Source organism: Musca domestica, unplaced genomic scaffold, assembly GCF_030504385.1.
Source record: "Musca domestica strain aabys unplaced genomic scaffold, Musca_domestica.polishedcontigs.V.1.1 20, whole genome shotgun sequence".
NCBI classification, from domain to species: domain Eukaryota; kingdom Metazoa; phylum Arthropoda; class Insecta; order Diptera; family Muscidae; genus Musca; species Musca domestica.
In genome coordinates this window covers 6,070,395-6,091,494 of record NW_026712250.1, presented here as the reverse complement: position 1 = coordinate 6,091,494, position 21,100 = coordinate 6,070,395, and the positions used below count along the sequence as shown (strand labels likewise).

Sequence of the window (21,100 nt, the reverse complement as noted above, 5' to 3'; positions counted from 1 at the left end):
TTGATTTTGCCTGAAAGTAGGCTACAATTTTTCCCAAAAAAAAATCTTAAAATCTCTATATATTTTTTCTTCTCTTATTGGAGCGGTATATCTCCCCTCAGAATTATGGAAATTATTTTAAAATTTTTCAAACACTGGATTTTGCCTAAAAGCAGACTTTAATTTTCTTCGACAAAAAAAAATAAAACTAAATATCTCACTTACCTCTTTTTCTTTGGCAGCTACAAAATCTGAATGTTTCGAATCCATAAACGAGGAGGACCCTCTACTGGCTACATCCATATCCAACAACAGATTTGTGGCACTAATGCTGTTGGGGTGAGTGAGGGGGTTTGTGGTGGTCGAGGTGCTATTAGCATTGGTGGCATTTGTCTTTTCCGTTTCCGTACAACTGGCATTTAAACTATGTTTATTATCACTATTAAAACTATTGATATTTTTATTGTTATTATTATTATTTATCGATGTTGGACAATCGCTGGCGGCATTATTGGCCTCCGTTTCATCCTCTACTCCCGTGGCTTCCATTTCCGTTGCGCCATTGTTGGGATTTGGACTTCTACGATTATTATTAATGTTGTCTTTTTCCGTTTCTGTTGCTCCTCTTTCTTCTACGTTGTCATCGTCGTCTTCGTTGTCATCATCCACAACACCTTCGGCCTGAGTATCGCTGACAGTCACCTTATCTAAGGCAGCCATGTTGGGGGCATCCTTTGTTTTGTGATTGCTGTTGTTGTTGTTATTATTGTTGGTGGGTTGTTGCATTTCTTCATCGGCCTCAACGCTAATCTGAGCCGGTTGCGGCGAGTGCATTGGCGATTGTTGCTGTTGCACAGCAGCTGCAGCTGCGGCGGCTGCTGCAGCAGCAGCTTCCATCATCATAACCTGTTGGGCGTGATTGAAAAACAATTTCGGATTGAGACAGCCGTTCAGTGGCTGGGCCCCACTGTCCGACAACGGGGGTGAGGGTGATGGCGTGGTGGCCAATAGATTACCACCGTTCTGATGCAGGGTTATGGCTGCTGCCACACTGTTTAGCAATTTTGTGTTATGGCTATCGAATGTGGGCGATAGGCGACTACTGTTTGGTGGGATATCGTTGGCTGAGCTGCTGCCGTCGTGACCTGTTGCAGCGGCGGTGGTGCCCTCTGTGTTGTTACTACAACTACTCGTACTGTTGTTGTTAGCTGCTGTTGAGGTAGCGACCAGAGACAAGTCCAAGTTGTTGTCGGTTTCGCTGTTGGTGTCGGTGTTGGGGGTGTTGGTGGACAGTTGTTCCTTTAGCGTGTTGACTTCCTTTTCAGCCAAGGTAGCTCTCTGGGGAGGGAAAAAGGTGAAAAAAAAATAATTTTAAATATGAATTATTGAGAAAATAATTTTTTTGGGTGCCTAAAAATAGGCTACAATATTTAAATGTAATATATCATTAAAAAATAGTTTACATTCTTAAATGTTAAATATTTTTAGGAAATAATTATTTTCCCTATTTTCCCTATTTTCCCTAAAGTATGCTTTAATTTTTGTTTTCTTTATAAAATCTATATAAATTATGATATTTGGTTTTTGAAATATAGTTTCTTCTGATTCAAATATTTTTATTTAGAAAAAATGTTTTTTGTTTCCATTAACCCCCAAAAGTATGCTACAATATTTAAATTGAATAATCTTTACATTATACCATTTAAAAGATCGATAATTTTCTTAAATATTTAATAGTTTTAGGGAAAATTATTATATTATCCCAAAGTGCCCCCAAAATTATGCTTTGATTTTTGTTTTCCCTATAAAACCTATATAAATTATGATATTTTGTTTGAGAAAACATCTTTAAATTTAGTTTTTTTCTGTTTTAAATATTTTTGCCTCCATTGCCCCCAAAAATATGCTTTAATTTTTATTTGCTTCATAAAATCTCTGCCAATTGTGATAATTTGCTTTGCAAAACTTTAAAAAATTGCGACTGTTCCTTCAGCAACTCCTTTTTAGATTTTCAATTTTTGTAAACATTTGCCTTTTGGTTGTAACAAAATCCCTTAAAGACTTAGTATCCTTCAAATTTGGCAAGGGGTGGTGGCTGGCCATTATTTCTTGCGATATTTTGTTGGCTGGTCGTCGTCGTACACTGCCAACACTTGTTCAAATTCTCACGTGGCTAAAATTCCAACAAGTGATGCCGGCACAAAACAAACTCCAAAAAAAAAAAGGATTTTGAAAAAAATGCTGATACCTTTTGGTCAGGGAAGAAATGAGTTGCATGGGATTGAGGTAAGGAGTCTTTTTGTTTGTCTGGCAAGCAGTTTGAAAAAAATTAAATATTTATTTAATAAATACTTTAAATACTTGGGCGAAAATTTTGGGGAGTGTGTGAGGGTGGGAGACCTTTGAGAATCTTTGGTAATTATGAATTATTAAATACAAATAATAATCGATTTTCAAGTATTTAGGAAAATATTTTATTGCGGGAGGATGGGGGAAGGAGGTAAACAACCCCCTTGGAAATATAAAATTGCTTTCCATATTTTTTAAAAATCTAAAAATATTGATAGCCAACTCCTTTTGCTTGCTTTGTGGTCCTTCCTCTCTCTCTCTCTATTTTGTGTTTGATGATGAATGAAGAACTGTTGACAAATCTAAGCCAAAGGCAATGAAGGGAATTTTTTTATTCTCCTCCCTGCCCCCTGGTCTTGGCCATGGTGTTGGCTTGGGATGCTGAGAATGGTGGCGATGAAACAAGAAAACAAAGAAATCATCAACAAGGACACCAAACTGTACTTTACATCGAAGCCTTTATCGATGACTAAACCAGGACATTGACAAGGCAGGCAGGCAGGCTCCGGGGCTATTATCTGCCTGAGTTGGAGGAGGGAATGGCAGGAAGAAGCTGTGATGGCTTTTGCTGTCTGCTGGCAATGGGTTTTTAATACGACCACAGCCAGCCAGCCATCTAGACGGACATTAGCCTTACTTAAACCAGTCAACCATGCACCATTATAAGCAGGAGCAGCAATGGCAGCAAGGATTTCGTTTTGTGGGTTTCCTTTCATTTGGAGTTTCTGTAAAGCCTTAAGGCAATTTTTGGGTTTCTCGCAGAAAACGTCATTTGATTTCAAAGTCGATCATGCTTAATCACCGGATTACATGATTTTGTATAATTTCTTTTTTTTTCGCTTTCTTTCATTTGATTTTATTTCATGCCAAGGCAAATACAAATCGATACCTTGCTGGCATTGAAAGGAAATTTCCAACTTTTGCAATTAAACAAATTTTGTTGTATTTATTTTCCAACAACAACAACAAATCTCAATCATAACAAATTTAAACTTTTTTACTATGCTGCTGATTTAATCGAAGGCTTATTACTTCCGTTTATAGCAAAAAAAAAAAAAAAAAAACATGAAATAAAACTAAAAACTTGCTCCTCTTATTCCCAACTAATTGCCATCCCAAAAAAAAACTCAGAAATCAAGGAAACTTTAAGCAAACAAACCTCAAGCCCCTTGGAAAACAAAAAAAAAATACCAGACTAATTTGTTGCAATAGCCAGGAAAAACTTTGCTACCTTTTTTTTGGCCAAAAAAAAAAAAAAAAAATTCCCAAACAATTTCTGGCTATTTACTCCCCTCCTCTACCACTCCGACATAAAATAAAATCTTATCGATAAACAACAAATAACACATGGAAAATCCCCTGCATTTTTTCCTGTAATGTATTAATTTGGCCAAATTTGAAATGTAATGACTTTAAAAGTAAAATTAATGAGGGTTGCCCAAAAATAAATAAAGAAAGCTGGGATGGAGAGAAGGAAACTATTTATGGCCAAAACTTACGGCCTGGCATCTATGGTAACTAAATTTGTGCCTTTAGTTTTGCTAACCCTTTTTCCATTGAACACCAAGCCAAACAGGAAACCAAGTTTTAGAAATAAAAACAAAAAAAAACCCCTTCAGTGGTCACAAAATTTTTTGTTGTTGTTTTAATTTTTTTTTTCTTTTTGAGAAGGAAAATTTCTGTGTGGATTTATCCCAAAGGATAATTGCTTACCGGAAAATATATATAAAATCTCTTAATATTTATGGCAAATTGTCCAACAAGGATAGGAAAAAGTTTAGATTTTTAATGGTATACAAATAAATAGGTAATAAAAATTAAAAGGATAAAAACTAAAGCATACTTTTGGGTGAAAAAAAATATGAAAAATTATTTTTCAATATGCTTTTCTTATAAGGGAGGGGGCAAAAAATATATATTTTTTTCAATATTGGACAACCAAAAATTGAAAAAAAAAAATATATAAAATGAGGCATACTTTTAGGCGAACAAAATCCTTCAAAATCATTTTCTATCGTATACTTTCCACGAAATTAGTTTGTATAATGCTTGAAGTTACTAAAAATAATTTTAAAAATATTTATTTTTTTATACAAGACAAAAATGATGCATACTTTTAGGTAAAAAAAATATCAAAATCCACTTTTTTACACAATTTTAGCACAGAAAAAGCCTTTAAGGGAAGTTAAATAATTGAAAATAATATTTAAAAAAATTAAAAATGCCTTTGGTAGAAATTAATATTTTTCAAAATAAATATTAAAGCATACTTTTAGGTAAATGACAGGTTCTAATTCTAATAAATACGGAATAAAATCTAAATTGATTCAGTTAAATCCACACTAAAGTGAAATTAAATTTATTTTAGATTTTTATAAATTATATTTTACAAAAAGTGAGGCAAACTTTTGGGAGGATGAACAATAAAAAATCGTTTTTTCATAAAGTAGAAATAAATAAAAAATAAAAATTAGCATTCGAATAAAATAAACAAATTCTTGGCTTGTAAAAATTCGAAATTTGTTTAAAAAATTTAAAAATAAAGCATATATTTTTAAAATAAATATTAAAGCATACTTTTAGGTAAATGACAGGTTCTAATTCAAATAATTGGAGAAAAAAAATCCCTTTAAAAATATTTAAATCAACATAAAAGTGAAATTAAATAGAGTTTACATTTTTTTAAAATAATATTTAACAAAAAGTAAGGCATACTTTTGGGAGGGTGAATTAAAAAAATATTTTTTTTTAAATTTTTTTTCATAAATAAGAAATAAATAAAAAATAAATATAGGCATTCAAATAAAATAAACAAATTCTTGGCTTATAAAAATTCCAAATTTGTTAAGAAAAAAACTAAAAATAAAGCATATTTTTAGGCTTTATTTTTTTTAATTAAAAATATAGCATATTTTTAGGCTTTATTTTTATCTTTTTTTAACTAAATTGGAATTTTTATAATCTGTTGATTTTATTCGAATGCTAATCTTTATTTTTTATTTATTTCTAATTTATGAAAAAAAATATTTTTTAATTCGTATTTAGTATTTATTATTTTTTTTAGTAATTATTTAAAATATAAAATTTATATTTTTTTTTCTCATTTTGTAATTTTCATAATTTTGGTGTTGTGAGAATTCCCTTTTTGATCCCATTTTTTTTTTTTGTTTTTAAATGTTATTTTGGCTTTGGTTTGCCTGGTCAGCCAGCCTTTCATTCATTCACTCATACAAATCAATTAATGTTCCCGACAAAAAACCAAAAATACCCAGAAAAGGATATGCTTGGTTCAGACCTTTATTTTGTGTGGGTGTTTTCAAAGAGCAAAAGCATTGAGAAAACGAGTTAATTAACTAAAATGCGGGTAGCTTTGATACGAACCAAAAAAAAATAAATATTTCACCTTTTCGAACAGAAGTTTCCAATTCCTTTTTTGGGGGAATTAAAGAAACAAAAAAATATTCAGCTATTGAATATTTTCCATGGTACTTCTTCAAGAGGGTTAATAATTTGCTACAATTTTTATTTTTTAATTGTTGGCAAATTTCGAATTGCCCATCAAGTGATGGCAGACTGGCAATCGCACGTTGCTCTCAAGCCAAACCAGGGCAAAAAAAAGAAACTCCAAACTTCTTTGGATTTCTTACAATAAGCGAGCGGTCTGTTTGGTCCTATTGTTTCATGGCATGGGCACGCGTCAGCTGCAATTGCCGAGCAGAGTTCAGAAGACGACAAAACTATGCCACCACAACAACAAGACCACGCGTGCTAATATAAGTAGGGTTTAAATAATTATACATGAACAACAAATTCGAGAAGAGGAAGCAAAAAAGTCACAGGAAAAAAATTTTTGCAATGCAAAAACTTCTGCCAAGGGGAGGCCAGAAAAATTACAAAAATTTTGTAATGCAAAAAAAAAAAGGAAGAGATTTGGCGGCACTCGCTCGCTCAGGAGAAGAGGGTTGATTTGTTGCCTTGCCGCGAATGCTGCAAAGAAGTACACACTTCAATGTGCGGCTGGTCTGGGCAACAATAAATCAAAGCAAATCAATGTGGTATTGTATGTAGGACGAAGTACTTTACAGCAACAACAAACAATTTTTTCGCCATCAAACAGAAAAAAACCTCATTGAACAATATGCAAAAAAAAAACACCATTTTTGAGGGCATGGGGTATTTTTTGAATGAGAATCGAAAGACCGACCAGGCAGCGTGTTTTGAATACTGCTGCTTTTGTGGTGTGTTAAAAAAATGTCACACAGAAGGAGTTGTGTTTTGTTTTCGAAATAACTTGTTGGATTGCGGTATTGTAGGGTTATTTGCAAGAAAGAAAAAAAAAAACGCAGAGAAATATGCCTTCAAGTGACAGTTGTGACATGTGGGATATTGTCGCCCAGAATAGAATGGAAAGAAATTTCAATGATTTTTTTTGAAAATTTTGGTTATGAAGTGGGGGAGTTAAGTTGAGACAGCTGGAAGAAATTGAGATTTCGTATTACAAAAAGGAATAAAAGTGGAAATTTTGAAAAAATGGTGCCTGCTTTTAGGAGTCCAGGGATTTATAGAAAAAGTCAAAATCAGAATAGAATGGAAAGAAATTTCAATGATTTTTTGAAAATTTTGGTTATAAAGTGGGGGAGTTAAGTAGAGACAGCTGGATAAAAATTGAGATTTCTTAAGAAATTACAAAAAAATAATAAAAGTGGAAAATTTGAAAAAATGGTGCCTGCTTTTAGGGGTCCAAGGATTGGGAAATATAAAATAAAGATCAAAATTAGTGGCTTTAGAAAATATAAAGCTAACAAAAATGTATGCATGCCAAAATAGCCGAGCATTTGTAATTCTAAAAAATATTGCATACTTTTGGGGGAAATTTTTAGTAAATTATAGAAAAAATCTAAGAATATTTCAAATAAAAAGTGACTCATAAAAATGTATTCAAATAAAGATAACACAAATAAATAAAATATATAATTAAATAATAACATTACACAAAATGTATTAAAAAGTGGTGCCGGCTTTTAGGAAGCATAGGGTAGACCAATGAAAAATTTTGGTCGGTTATGTTGCAAAATAACAATTCTTTTGTGAGAATTTGAAAAATATGTCACAACAGTTCATTATTATTAGTTTTGAAAAAATGTAGCATACTTTCGGGGGCTAGCATGAAGAAACCCCAATCAAAATATGTTCAGTAAAATCAGTGGAATTGAATTTTTCAAAAAAACAAAATTCAAAACTCACAGAAAATGTAAAGGGATAGAAATACAAAATCCGGTAAAAAGTGATGTCGGCTTTTAGGAGTTCATGAAAAATGTCACAAAGAAGCTAGAAACATTGTTTTCGAAAAAGGAGAGGAAGGAATCGAAGCCAGAATTATATATTTTTTTGTAAAATTTAAAGTGCTAGAAATACAAAATCCGGTAAAAGTGGTGTCGGCTTTTAGGAGTTCATGAAAAATGTAACAAAGAAGCTAGAAATGTTGTTTTCGAAAAAGATTGCTCTGCTCTTGAACCGAAATCAAAATTAGAGATAGAAATATGCTACATTATATGTTTTTCTTTAAATTTTATAGCCTATTTTTAGGTGGTGAAGATGGGAGAAAGTGGAAAAATAACAAATTCGGTATGTTCACTAGAGTTATTGAAAGGAATTTTAAGGAAACTCAAATCCCGAAAAATGTCTTCAAAAACACTCGCGAAAATCTTTTTAATTAAAATGTATTGCCTGCTTTTGGGATTCACTGACTTAAAAAATAAAGAACTGAGTCCAAAAATATTGAAAAAAATACTAAGAAAAACAAAAATTAAATTTCAAAAAAAATATTCATTTAGTTATGATATTTTCGAAAAATATAGCCTACATTTGGATGTTGAAAATTTAGAAAACCAAAAATTCATTAAGTGATTCAAATTTTTTTTTTTGGAAATGTATAATAAACGGTTTAATTAAAATTATAAATTTTTCAAAATTATAAAATTTAGAAAATGGTGCATATTTTTGGGAGAAAAATCCAGGAATTTTTAAAATATATCTTTTTTGCTGATTTTTTTAAAAAAATATATAAAAATTTAAAATAAAATAGATTTAAATTTAAAATAAATAAATTTAATTTAAAAAAATTTTAATTTTAAAATAAAATAAATTTAAAATAAATAAAAATTTATGCTCATCCTGTCCCCATCCTCCTTTTCTGCCACTACTTTCAGGTTATTATTATATGATGGGGAAATAGAAAAGTTTTGTGTATTTGTTTAGATTAATTCTTCCCTTTTGATTAATTAAACTTTGCCTTCCTTTTCCGAATTTCACATATGGTCAATTTTTTTTGGGGAAGTTTTTTTTCCAAACAAAATTTTTCTGGATTTTTACTAATCATGTTGGCCAGCTTTTATGTTTGTAATAAAATTTTATGGCTTTTCCACAACAACAAGAACAACAACCAAAAATCATTATGATTTGGAAAAAAAGGTAACTTATTTTAATTATTTATTTAACAATGGTCAAATGGATGCCTGTGAAAAAGGATGAAGGGGGGTTAGAGGAATTTTGGGGGGCTATGCCAAGCCATTAATTTTTGATAAAAACATCAGCCAATGTTTTTTTTTTTACCAAAAAAAAAGGAAGTCCTTACTTTTTAAAACCTTGGATGGCCTTAGGCTTTTTAAATTTTCAAATATTATGGCATATCATTAGGCTGACTTGGTTAAGGGGGGGTATAGGTAGAGAAGGGGAAAAAGAGATAAAGCATACCTTTACTTTGTTATTTTTTCCGTTTTTTTTTTCCTATCTATAGAAATGGCTTTTAGCTTTAATTAGTAATAATTACATATGCATTATTGTTTAGTTAGTGCTGTGGCCTGGCTCAGCTCTCTAAGGCTCTGAAGAACGATGAATGGCAAAGATGATGAGCTAATGTATTGTTTGCTTTTTAGCAATTAATTGAAAAAGTAGAGTTTAGTTTTGAGTTTTTCCTTCTCCGCACACACACACACGAATGTGTGGAGCTGAAAGGGAGGGAGGTGGAGATGGAAAAAATGATAGAGGAAAACCAACCTCATCCACATAAATAATGAAAGGTAAACATGGCAAGGCATTGATGACGACTGACGACTGCTTGGTTGGCGTCCGAACGCATTGTGGTTTTGTTGTTTTACAGTTTTTTTCCCTCTCCCTCCCAAACCTAAAGGCTTAGAGATTTTTCCTTTTCATAACATTTGCTTTTATAATTTTAAACATCATTAACATTGTGTGTTTACGAAAAAGCAAATATTCCACATACGCACACATCCATACTCCACATGGTATGAAAGGGCCAATGAACGAACGGTTTGGCCAGCAACCTTTTTTGCTAATTATTTATTTAAATATTAAACATAATGTAAAAGATAATACAAAAGGCGTTCATTTCATCTTTAAGTCCGAACCGTAAAAAACTCGAAAAACACACCAAAAATCCCTCTCAAAAAATTTACATGTTTTTATATCAATGTAAACCGCATATGTACACACAAAGCCATCAATGTTGTGCATGAAAATCCTTACAAAAAATAAACAGGGAATGTACAAAATATAAAAATGAGGTAAGGAGGGTGGAAGCTATGAATTTAAAAGGGTTGGTGTTGCTGATGAAAATACGATAATTTTGAATATTTTTTATTTTACAATATATTTTACAATTTTTTATTTTAAATTTTTGTTATTTATTTTTTAGGCCCCTAAAAGTAGACAACAAAATTTATAAGATTCAAAATCAAACTATTGATTCATAATTCTTGATTTTCGATAATACTTTAGATGTTATTCAATTACTTTATTTTATTTTATTGGAATTTCCGTTCCTTAGGCCCCCAAAAGTAGGCAATAATTTTTAAAATTAATATTTTCCATATCCTCAGTCTTTCCCTTCGTGATTTTCTTTAACACCGTATTTGAGATTCAAGTAATTTCTTTTAGTTTTTTTTTAAATACTTTTTTGGGCTCCCAAAAGTAGGCAATTCTTTTTAAAGTTGATATTTTCCTCATTCTCAGTCTTTCTCTTCGAAAATGTTGAATATTCAAGATCAAAGAATCGATTTACAGTTCTTGATTTTTTTCTGATTCGAATTTTCGTTTTTTTGAGCTCCCAAAAGTAGGCAATAATTTTTTAAAAATAATATTTTCCCCATCCTCAGTCTTTACCTTCGTGATTTACTTCAACACCATATGTGAGATTCAAGTAATTTCTTTTAGTTTTTTTTTTAAAGTACCTTTTAGGGCTCCCAAAAGTAGGCAATTGTTTTTGAAACTAACGTTTTCCCCATCCGCAATCTTGCCCTTAGAAAATTTTAAATATTCAAGATCAAAGAATCGATTAAGAGTTCTTGAGTATTTTGTGATATGAATTTTCGTTTTTTGAGCACCCAAAAGTAGGCAATAGTTTTTTAAAATTTATATTTTCCACGTCCTAAGTCTTTCCCTCCGTAATTTTCTATAACACCGCATATAAGATTCAAGTAATTTCTTTTAGTTTTTTTTAATTTTTGTTTTTGGGCTCCCAAAAAAAAAATCACTTTGTCAGCAGTTAAAAAATGTTGCAATGCTAACACCTCTAAATAATACCTTGGCTCAAACTCTCGAATGTTTCATAACCCCCTTCCCTCCATCCAACACCATTCTCCGCCCTTTCCCTGCCACTTTTCCCCCTTTTTTTCTGTGAAACTAGAACAGATTTCAATGTCATTGTTCTTTAGATGCTTCTACAGGAAAGCGAGCCCCCCCAAAAAATGCGTGAGAATTTAATTTACCTCCTCTTTCCCAGCCCCCCCGGGAGATATAAACTTGCATGCCTTACACATGCATTTGACACAAATTTTCTTTTGCTCCTGCTCCTGGCGCTGATGATACACCGGCCAACAACTCCATCATATTTATTTACGCCAAATGGCCACAATAGGCCACACATGTTGACTGCCACTAAAACACATCAAGTCACCAAAAGCCATATATATTTCCCTCTCCCACTCCCAGCCAGATTTCAACTTCTCTTGGAAAAACAACAGGCAAATGACCGCCAAAATGTAAACCAGCCAAAAGCCTCTTCGCCAACTCCCCGCTTTGGTGCATGGACATAAAACAGTTTTGCTTTGGCCAGGCATGAAGCTTTTGTTGCATTTCCCCACGACCACAAAACAATACCGCATTTAAGAGGAGAGCAAGCAGAGTGTGGGTTCTGCCACGTTAACTTGTTGTGTGTACACACAGCAACAACAACTACAACAATGATGATGATGATGAAGACAATATGAACACAATGTTTTGGGAGGCAGGCTGGCTCACTCCCACTTTTATCCTGTTGCCTGACCGGCCCTCTCCCTCCTCGCCTTGGCCCCGCCAACAATCAGAAGGTTAAGCCTGCAATTGATATGAAAGTGGACATGCAGCCAACACAAATAACAACAATTACAAGCAGCAGCAACAACAACTACACCACCAACAATGCCCAGAGTATTTGTGTACATGTGTTTTTGTGAAAATGAAAAACCGCGTTTATAACATTATATGTTTATAATCGCACTTGACTATGGAGATAGACTCGTTACGAGTCCATGGTAATAGCTGCCACAACAAGTGAAAGAGGATTTAAGGGGAGAGTTGAACTCACACCAAATACTTGTATTTTTTAAATGTATATTTTTCAGAATTTAAATATATTTTCCTATTCCTAACCCTTAAATATTTTGCCAACCCATAAAGTCAATGTCTCTAACATGGCGATATATTATCCAAACAATAGATTTCCTTGGAGGAACCTAGACTACATTTTATGAGCATCCTGTTCTCGGTTTTTTTCTCTCTCATGGCATACCTGTCTTTCTTATACGAATACAAATTTTAAAGCGGCATATTTAAGGACACAGGGGCATAAAATATACATAAAAATAAAATAAGTTGAAAAAATCCTCCAACTGCAATTTTTTGCACAACAATCGTGCATTTTAAGCGCAAAATTCATAAATTTTATGAACAATTTCCTAAATTTATTTCACATTATTATCTGATCTTAGGCAAGCGACCAATTTATTTTCGAGAAATTCGGAATCAGCAAATAATGAAAATAGAATTTTTTTATAAGTTTAGAAATAATTTAGGAACATTTTTCTTTAATTTAGGAAAATAGCTATTTTTTATGAACAAAGTTTTAATTTTAGGCGACAGGAAAATTTTTAAATTATCTACTGTTGGTTTTTTATGGATAAAAGTATTTTTTTTGTTTTTTTTTTTTTTTGGACTTGTTTTTTATTTTAAAAATTTCTTTTTAGGAACTTTTTTCCTTAAATCTAGGAAAATGTTCATATTTTAAGAAACATCGTTTTCTTAGCGAAATATCCTTCTGATCATTATGTATTACGTTTCTACTTGTTCACCAAGTTTTTTTGGGGTCTTAAGGAACGAATTTATGCCTTAAAGAATATTTCCAATATTTAGGAATTTTTTTCTTTGAATTTAGGAAAATATTCATAGTTTAAGAAACAGCGTTTAATTTTCAAAAAATACTATTTATTAATGGGACTTTGTTTTTGCAAAAAATTTTGGTTATTAGGAATTTATTTTCCTTAAATTTAGGAATTTTACCAAATATTTAGGAATTCTTTTCTTTAAATTTAGGAAAATATTCATAGCTCAAAGAGCAGTGTTTTATTTTCAAAAAATACTATTTTTAATGGGACTTTGTTTCTGCAACAAATTTTGGTTCTTAGGATTTTTTTTCCTTAAATTTAGGAATTTTACCAATATTTAGGAATTTTTTTCTTTAAATTTAGGAAAATATTCATACCTCAAAGAGCAGTGTTTTATTTCCAAAAAATACTATTTTTTAATCGGCATTTTGTTTCTAAGGAGTTTTTAGGATCCTATGCAACGAGTTTTGGTCTTTAGGAATTTTTCCAATATTTAGGAATTTTTTTCTTTAAATTTTAGGAAAAGATTCATAGTTTAAAAAATATACTATTTTTAATAGCCATGTTTTTCTCTTTAGCTACGGAGTTCTTAGGACCCTAAGCAGCGAGTTTTGGTTTTTAGGAATTTTTTTCATTAATTTTAGGAATTTTGTACATTTTCCGCCTTAAACCCTACAAATCACTGCTTTTACCACAATTTCTTACAGATATCCATTTAAACTCCATTGAATATCCCACTTGAGGTTTGGTATTGTCATTGTTTACTGTTTTCTTCTTTGTCTTTCATTCTACTCCCACTCTCAATTTTTGAAATAAAAAAAAAACCCAAAACAAAAAACTGTTCCCGCTTGAATGGTTGGTGCATCATCAGATGCAGACTAATGCACAGTCGTGTGTCTGCCACAGACATATCATTTATAATAACAAATCCATATATGATGCCACTGCCACTGATGATGAGGAAACTTCTGCTTCTTATATTTCTTCTTCTTCTTCGAATGAAAAGCAAAAATCTAAGCTGCAAGATAAATCATGTGTATTTGTGTGGCTCAAACTCCTCCTACCCGGCAAATAGAAACCGAAGAGCATAAATATTGAGCAGCAACATTGGAATGAGTTTGAAGTGGAGGTATTGTGGCAGGACGTTGATGACATTTTCCAAAAGGATTGTCATAAGTTCTAACCAAAGACCCGGAGTTTGAGAGGTAGAGCTAAAAAGTGCTTGACTTGCTACGGATTCCAGGGTTTGTTGGCCCAACAAATGGATTATGATGTGTCTTGATTTTTATTTTTTTTCCATCTATCCGACGGAATATCTGTCATGTTTGAGGGAAAAGTAACAGGAAAACTTGAAGAGTAAAAGAAAAATCTCTTGCTCTCTCTGTCTCTTTGTCTCGGGAAACGGAAATGTATGAAAAATGCAAAGCTTCCTTGGTTTCGAATAGGAAGAGTTTTTTTTGTTTTCTTAATTTTTTTTTCATTCTCAATGACCTTCAAAAAATTTTAAAATTTCCTTGGTTTCGAATGGTTAGATTTTATTTATTTTTTTTTCTTAATTTTTTCCTTCGCAATGACCTTCAACAAATTTTAAAATTTCCTTAGTTTCGAATGGAAAGAGTTTTTTTTATTTTTTTTTTAAATTTTTTTTCATTCCCAATGACCTTCAAAAAATTTTAAAATTTTACGATTTTTTTGCAAACACTCTCCCACGCTTGCTTAAATGACAAAACCCTTAAATTGTCTGTTAATATTTGAATTTTAATTCAATTTCCTGCCCACGAAAACAATTGAGCCTGGAACTTAGAGACTTATTGTTTGGCTGAAATTCGATCGAATTGAATAATTTTTTTTTTATTTTTGCATACTCCTTTTCTTTTGATATCAATTGTGGGTTTGTGCGATTTTTTTGGCACACAGGAAATCATTAAAAAAAAAACTCAACTCAAAATGCTTGATATCAATAAAAATTAAAAAAAAAAAAAAACAAAACGGTTGTTTTTATTCAGTTCAATAGCAGTGAGGTTGAGTATGTCCCCAGCCAGCCAAGACACGGAATATTTGGATAGCTGCCTGCCTGCCAGCCTTGATGCTTGTGGTGTTATAGATGTGCCAGTTTGATTTTTCGTTGTTTAATTTCAACATATGCTGGTTTCAATATTCCCGAAAAAAAATCCCAAATTCATTCACATGTTCTCTACTTCTGCTCCGGCTTCATATTTACTCTTCCTGTCCCAAGAAACCATAAATGGTGATAATAATGACAACAACAACAACAACAAATCAGACTTGTCTGTAGACAGCCTTACTTGTCTGATTTTTAATTCAATAAAACGACTTGATGATGATCATCAGCATCATACTACAATCCTGCAGATAATAATCAATCCCAGCCCAGCTCTTCAATGAAAAGAAAGGGAACGGAAAATAAAATCAAAATAAAAAAAATATGAATTTTAATTGAACTCAAGAGCAGAACAAAATTTGCATATAATACCTGATCTCAAAATTTCCAAACAGACAACTATGTGTGGGCGTTAATTGGCTTTGGAGGTTGTAAAGGGAGTTTTTTTGTATAAAGATACAAAATATAGAAAATATAAAAAATGTAATTGGATTGTAAGGCAAAAACGTTCAAAGAAATTATGTTAAAATTCCTAAAAATATGCAATGATCTCTTTCCATAATGTCCTCCTAAAGGTATGCCACAAATATTCAATTTCCTAGTTTTAAACGCCTTTAAAATTATGAAAAAAATATTTTTTTTAATTTTTTATTATTTTTTAAATATTTAAAAATTTTCCCTACATCCCCCAAAGTATGCTACAAATTTATGTATATTTGTATTGTCATCCTAAATGTATGCCACAAAAATTTAATTTTCTTTATCACTAATGGCTGTTTTTTTATTTTATTTTTTTTTTTATTTAAAAATGTTCCCTACATCCCCCAAAGTATGCAAGAAATTTATGTAAATTTGTGTTGTCATCCTAAATGTATGCCACAAAAATTTAATTTTTTTTATCACTGATGGCTGTTAGACTAATTAATAATATTTTTGATTTTAAATTATTATTTTTTTTTTTTAATATTTGAAAATTTTCCCTGCACCCCCCCGCAAAGTATGCTTCGAATTTATGTAAATTTGTATTTCCAATAAAATCCATCAATTTAAGTTGATTTTTATTTTTATCTTTCAAGTTGCTCAACTCAAAATTATATCAACCCTTTTCATTTGTCATTTATTTAGAAATTTTAAGCATCCGCCTCTCTCTCTCCTCCCCTAAGTATTTTCTACTTCCCCATAACCCCTAATCTGTCTGATGTTGTTGCTGCTGCTGCTCGGAGTTTGCCTTCATATGACAAATACAAAATTACTAATGACACAATCTTTTACATTTCGATTTTTGTTACTTTAATTGCACACACACACCCCCTTCTATCCTCCAACTACACATACACACCCATGCTTAAATACCCTTTCCCCCATCTTCACCCCATAATTACTGGCAAAATGTTGTTATCTTGACGTTCTGGATGCCAAAGAAGTTATGAAATCCACTCAGAACATTTTGTTGTTTGGCAATTCTTACAAAACGTCCTTAAGGACCTTTGTTTTTTAAAAAGAAAAACTTATCGAACTCTTTCTATAAAACCAAAGGGGGGAGGAGGGGATACAGAAGAGATGGCTCCGTCTTCTTTCTCCAGCAAATGTCTAATGTGTTTGATGATGTTGAAGACTTTGACAAGGTGGCTTTGTGGGGAATTGCCAGCAAAGAGGGGGAGGTGGGGGAGCAGATATTTGGATTTGGGCGCAAAGGATTTCAAGGTTTAGTGACTTGAGAAACGTTTTGTAAATAACAAATCAGGCATTTATAAATGATGTTCTATGCCATAGCCTTTAATTTTAATGGCACATCGATAGCAAACCAAATACCATTTGTTACTTTCAACTTGGATTGGTTTGGATTGGATTGAAGGTTGGTTGGATGGCTGATTTCTCCGTTCAGCCACCTTTTGAAAAGAGCTTAAATGTGCAGAGTGTGTGTGTCACAAGGAGAATTTTCAATCTAATAAGACATGATTGTAATTAATTAAATTAATTCGTTTCGGTTTTAATACGTAGCAATGTGTAGCTTCCAAATTTTGAAAAATTTTCGACTATTGGCAAACAAGTTGAAGGGGGCGAGGAAAGGGGAGGGAATTTTCTGTCAAGTTTTAAAACCTCCCCTTTCGAAATTTCCAATTTGTAAATGTGTCCCGTTTGGCAATGATCAAAAGGCTTGGTTGTTGCGCTGGAGAGGGCTGGGGAGTATGGAGGTTTTGTAAATTGACATTGATTGGAAATTTTTGATTGGATTTTTGTAGAAAATTTCCCGAGACAGCCAGGCAGTTTTGCCCGGTGCTCCTGTTGCTTAAGAGCTTGAGGTTTGCCTAAAGAGACAGTTTACATGGCAAGTTAGGAAACTAAAATTCTTGTTGGGTTATAATTAATGATGTGAAATACGAATTTAAATGGCACAGGGAAAATGTGAATTTCCCGAAAATTAAAGCATACTTTTGGGGGAACACAGAAAAATTTAAAAATTAATGTTTTCTTAGAATAACAATAAAAATAATTTTAAGGTCTCAGGATAATAAAAAAAATATTTAAAAATAAACTGAAAATTAAAGCATACTTTTAGGAGGTTGGTATCTAAATATGTTAATTTAAAGAAAATAAAAAAAATTGAAATTATTTGTCATAGAAAATAGAAAAATATTCATAAAAAATAGGAAAAATATAAATTTCCAGAAAATCGAAGCATGCTTTTGGGGGGTTTTAAAATAATTTAAAAATGAAACCTCTTCTAAAGGCTAGAAAAAAAATAAAGAATAATTTATAAAGAAATAAGAGATTTTAAAAATGTATTAAAAACTGAAGCATATTTTTAGGTTTGAATCAGAAAACATGTAATCACAGATAGGAAATTTTTTTTAAAATTTTTAAAAAAAATTAATTTTTTTTTTTTAAATTTAATAACAAAATAAAATTCAGTTTCTTTATTAAAGAGACTAAAATCATGCATTTTGGGGACTTTAAATGATTTAAACTCAAGTCTTTCTAAAGAAAATTTTAAAAAAATTTTAATTGAAAATTAAAGCATACCTTAAGGTTCGTATCAAAAGTCTGGTCAGAAAAAATGTGAACCTATATGGAAAAAATCTAAATTTCCACGGGACATAAATTTAAAAATTAGGTCTCCCAAAGGGAATTTGGTAAAATTCTGATTAAAAATCAAGGCATACTTTTAGGTTCGTATCAAAAACATACAATGAAAAATCAAAACTTCTTTATCAATTATTTTAAATTTTTAAATTAGCTTTTCCAAAGGGAATTAGGACCTAAAAATTAGGTCTTCCAAAGGGAATTTGGTGACATTTTAATTAAAAATCATGGCATACTTTTAGGTTCGTATCAAAACTTTTTTCTTAATTATTTTAAATTTATTCTTGAAGTAAAAACTTGTAAATAAAAAATTAAAGCATACTTCTAGGTTAATTAAAAAAATCTAGCCCTACTTTTTTTAATTTTCCATTTTTGTACTTTCCCAAGAGGAGTCAATTGATCAGCTGCCAAATCTCCCATCCTTTTTTTTTTGTAACACCTGAAGGCATCTAAAGAAATTAAAATTAATTCAAAACTCATACCTTCTTCACCCCTCCACTCTAACTTGTCTTCAATTTTTTTTTTGAATATAAGAAAGTACCATGTTTTGTTTTCTCGCAACGAAAAAAAAAATTATAAAACAAACAAAATTTATTGTTTCCAAACATATTTGCAATTACACACACATTAAACACATGACAGCATAAAAATACAAGAGATATTTTCAAATTACTCCTACTCCTCCTTGCAGGATAAGGAATCAAATAAGAAAAAAAATTAATGAAAATAAAACAATCATGTAAGGCAAAGACAGGCAGTCAGGAGGTTTTGTAAGAAAACAAAGTTTTGAAAAAAAAAAAACGAATTTGAAACAACAATATTTTTCCATGGTGTGGGTAAGTATGGTTTTGAATTTTAACATGAAGCATGTCAATTCAAATTACAAAAGAACGAAAGAAGAAGAAGAAGACGACGGCTTAAAGAATGAGTGGAGAACATACTGGATGTTTGGCTACAATTACTTGATAAAGTCAATACTGATGTATAAACATGCCTGCCTGCCTGCCTGACTGGCAGACTCATAGGTATTTACATATGTACTCCTGGAGAGGGGGTGTGGAGGGTTATCTGTTTTGTTGCCAATTGTATGTGTATGCACGTTTAAAAGCTTTTTTTTAGTCTGTAGCAAAAATGTTTTTTTTTTTTTTTTTTCTTAACACCCTTTTCTTTTTGGTGGAGGCATGAGGAATATGATGAGCCCAGAGATCCAAAGATATACACATCAACCCTTTTTTTAATTTATATTTATGCCTCATCTTGGTAAGAAGTAGAGTAAAGGGGGGAAGGAGAGGTCTTTGTTGAAACATTCAATGTTTATGACAAAAGCAAAATTGTCTTTAACTTCCTACCCCTCCTACTTTACGTAATGGCTGTCTTCTTTACATTATGTTACACTTTGATTTGATCAAGGTATGGTTTTTTATCAAAGCCTCCCCCCCCCCCCCCTCCGCCTCGTTCTCCACCCCCTTCACAAAGTATGGGCAAAATTACATATAAGCCATCATTAGTTACTTTTGTTGTTTTTATGACATTAAATGTAAATATGTGAGTGTGTGTGTAGGCAAAGATATACATACACATCTACAATTGTCATATGTAATTTTTCCTTTCATAAGCCCTTAAACGCAATTAGAGCCTGTCATGGCAAAGGAAAAAGCCTTTTGCGCCCATCACACAATTGAAATCATCTAATTTTATGCACAGGCTGTAACTCAAAACTCTTAGACATGTAACGATGGCAAGAGAGGGGGAGAGTGAATGAGACTGAGAAAAAAGGCCCGTTATGCAGACAGACAGATAGATAGACAGTGAATTTTTTTTACAGAATTTAATGCTTAACAAATGGAATGACATAAGAATTTAAATTCACAAAAAAAATCAATATATTTTCAAAAAAAAAATAATAATAATAATAAATGAAGCATACTTTTAGGTAATGTGTTAAAAATTAAAAATCCAATTAATACAGAATCTGAATCATATGAGGGAATATAGTTATTTAAGAAAATTCAAATCTATTAATTTACATAAGTATCCGAAATAAAAATATTTGAAGCATACTTTTAGGAAAATTTTGAAAATTATATCAGGATCCCTTACAGACCTTCAAATATAGGGTATTATATTAATTTATAATTAAAAAACTCTATATTACATATTTTTTTTAATTTTGAAAAAAATAAAGCATACTTTTGGGTGTTGTAAGCCACAATTTTTTTTTATTTTTGGAAATATGTCGAAGAAAATTTTATTTCTATTTTTTAAAAACAAAGGGCCCTACAAGGTCCATCTGGTAAAATTTCTTCACCTTTAATTAATAATTTTATAAAAAAAGATGCATACTTTTGGGAGTCTTCAAAAGTTATTGGCATTTTAAATTGTGTTAAAATGTAAACTGATAAAAAATCCAATTTAAATCCATTGAAAAAAAACATAAATCAAAATTTTTTCAAATTTTATTGCCTACTTTTAGGATTTTTGGAGTTAAGTAGTAATTTAATAATTTAACCAAACGCAATTAGAAATGATGTTTTAAAAAAAATAGAAATTATTTGATCAATTTAAGCGGTAACAAAAATAAGAAAATATGTTGCCTACTTTTAGGTTATTTTCAATTTATAGAATTAACTACTTCTAAATTTTGGGATAGTTTATGGCCTAAACTATCCCAAAATTTTGTTAAGCCTTCAAAAAACAAAAAAAAATGCAAAATTATCTAAAATTTTTCATAAACCAAACCCTTTGATCTGAATCCTTCCTCTATATTATTTTGATGATTTATTTTGTCAAACCCCAAATTTCTTTTCCAGACTGAAATTCAAAATTTATCATTTTTTTCAGAAGATCTCGAAAAAATGTAAGCAGTCTCAGACAAAAGATCATTAAAATGTAAGCCTTTTTAATTTGACTTCTAAGGCTGGCAGTTGATGTCACCAAGCATGCCTAGGTGACTCTGTCTCCCTATATTACACACATATGTACGTGTGTGTGTGAAATTGCAGCATATTGTCTGATTTGAGTATTTTAATGCAATTTGCCAACGCATTTTCATATATCTTTAGCACTTCATTTTTTTTCTCCGAGAGTTTTTTTCTTTTCGTTTTGTTGCTTAGTTTTTTAGTCTGCC

At 31.3% G+C, this 21,100-nt stretch overlaps 1 protein-coding gene across 3 annotated transcripts in view; it reads right to left on the bottom strand.

Moving 5' to 3' along the window:
- The window catches only part of LOC101895495 (homeobox protein cut), a 127,720-nt gene that overhangs the window by 58,884 nt on the left and 47,736 nt on the right, over nt 1-21,100 (bottom strand). For all 3 annotated transcript variants that reach the window (XM_011295533.3, XM_005186666.3, XM_020037902.2), the window contains exon 2: nt 205-1,317. In XM_011295533.3, the coding sequence (XP_011293835.1) occupies nt 205-1,317 (1,113 nt within the window). The remainder of the gene's footprint in view (nt 1-204; nt 1,318-21,100) is intronic.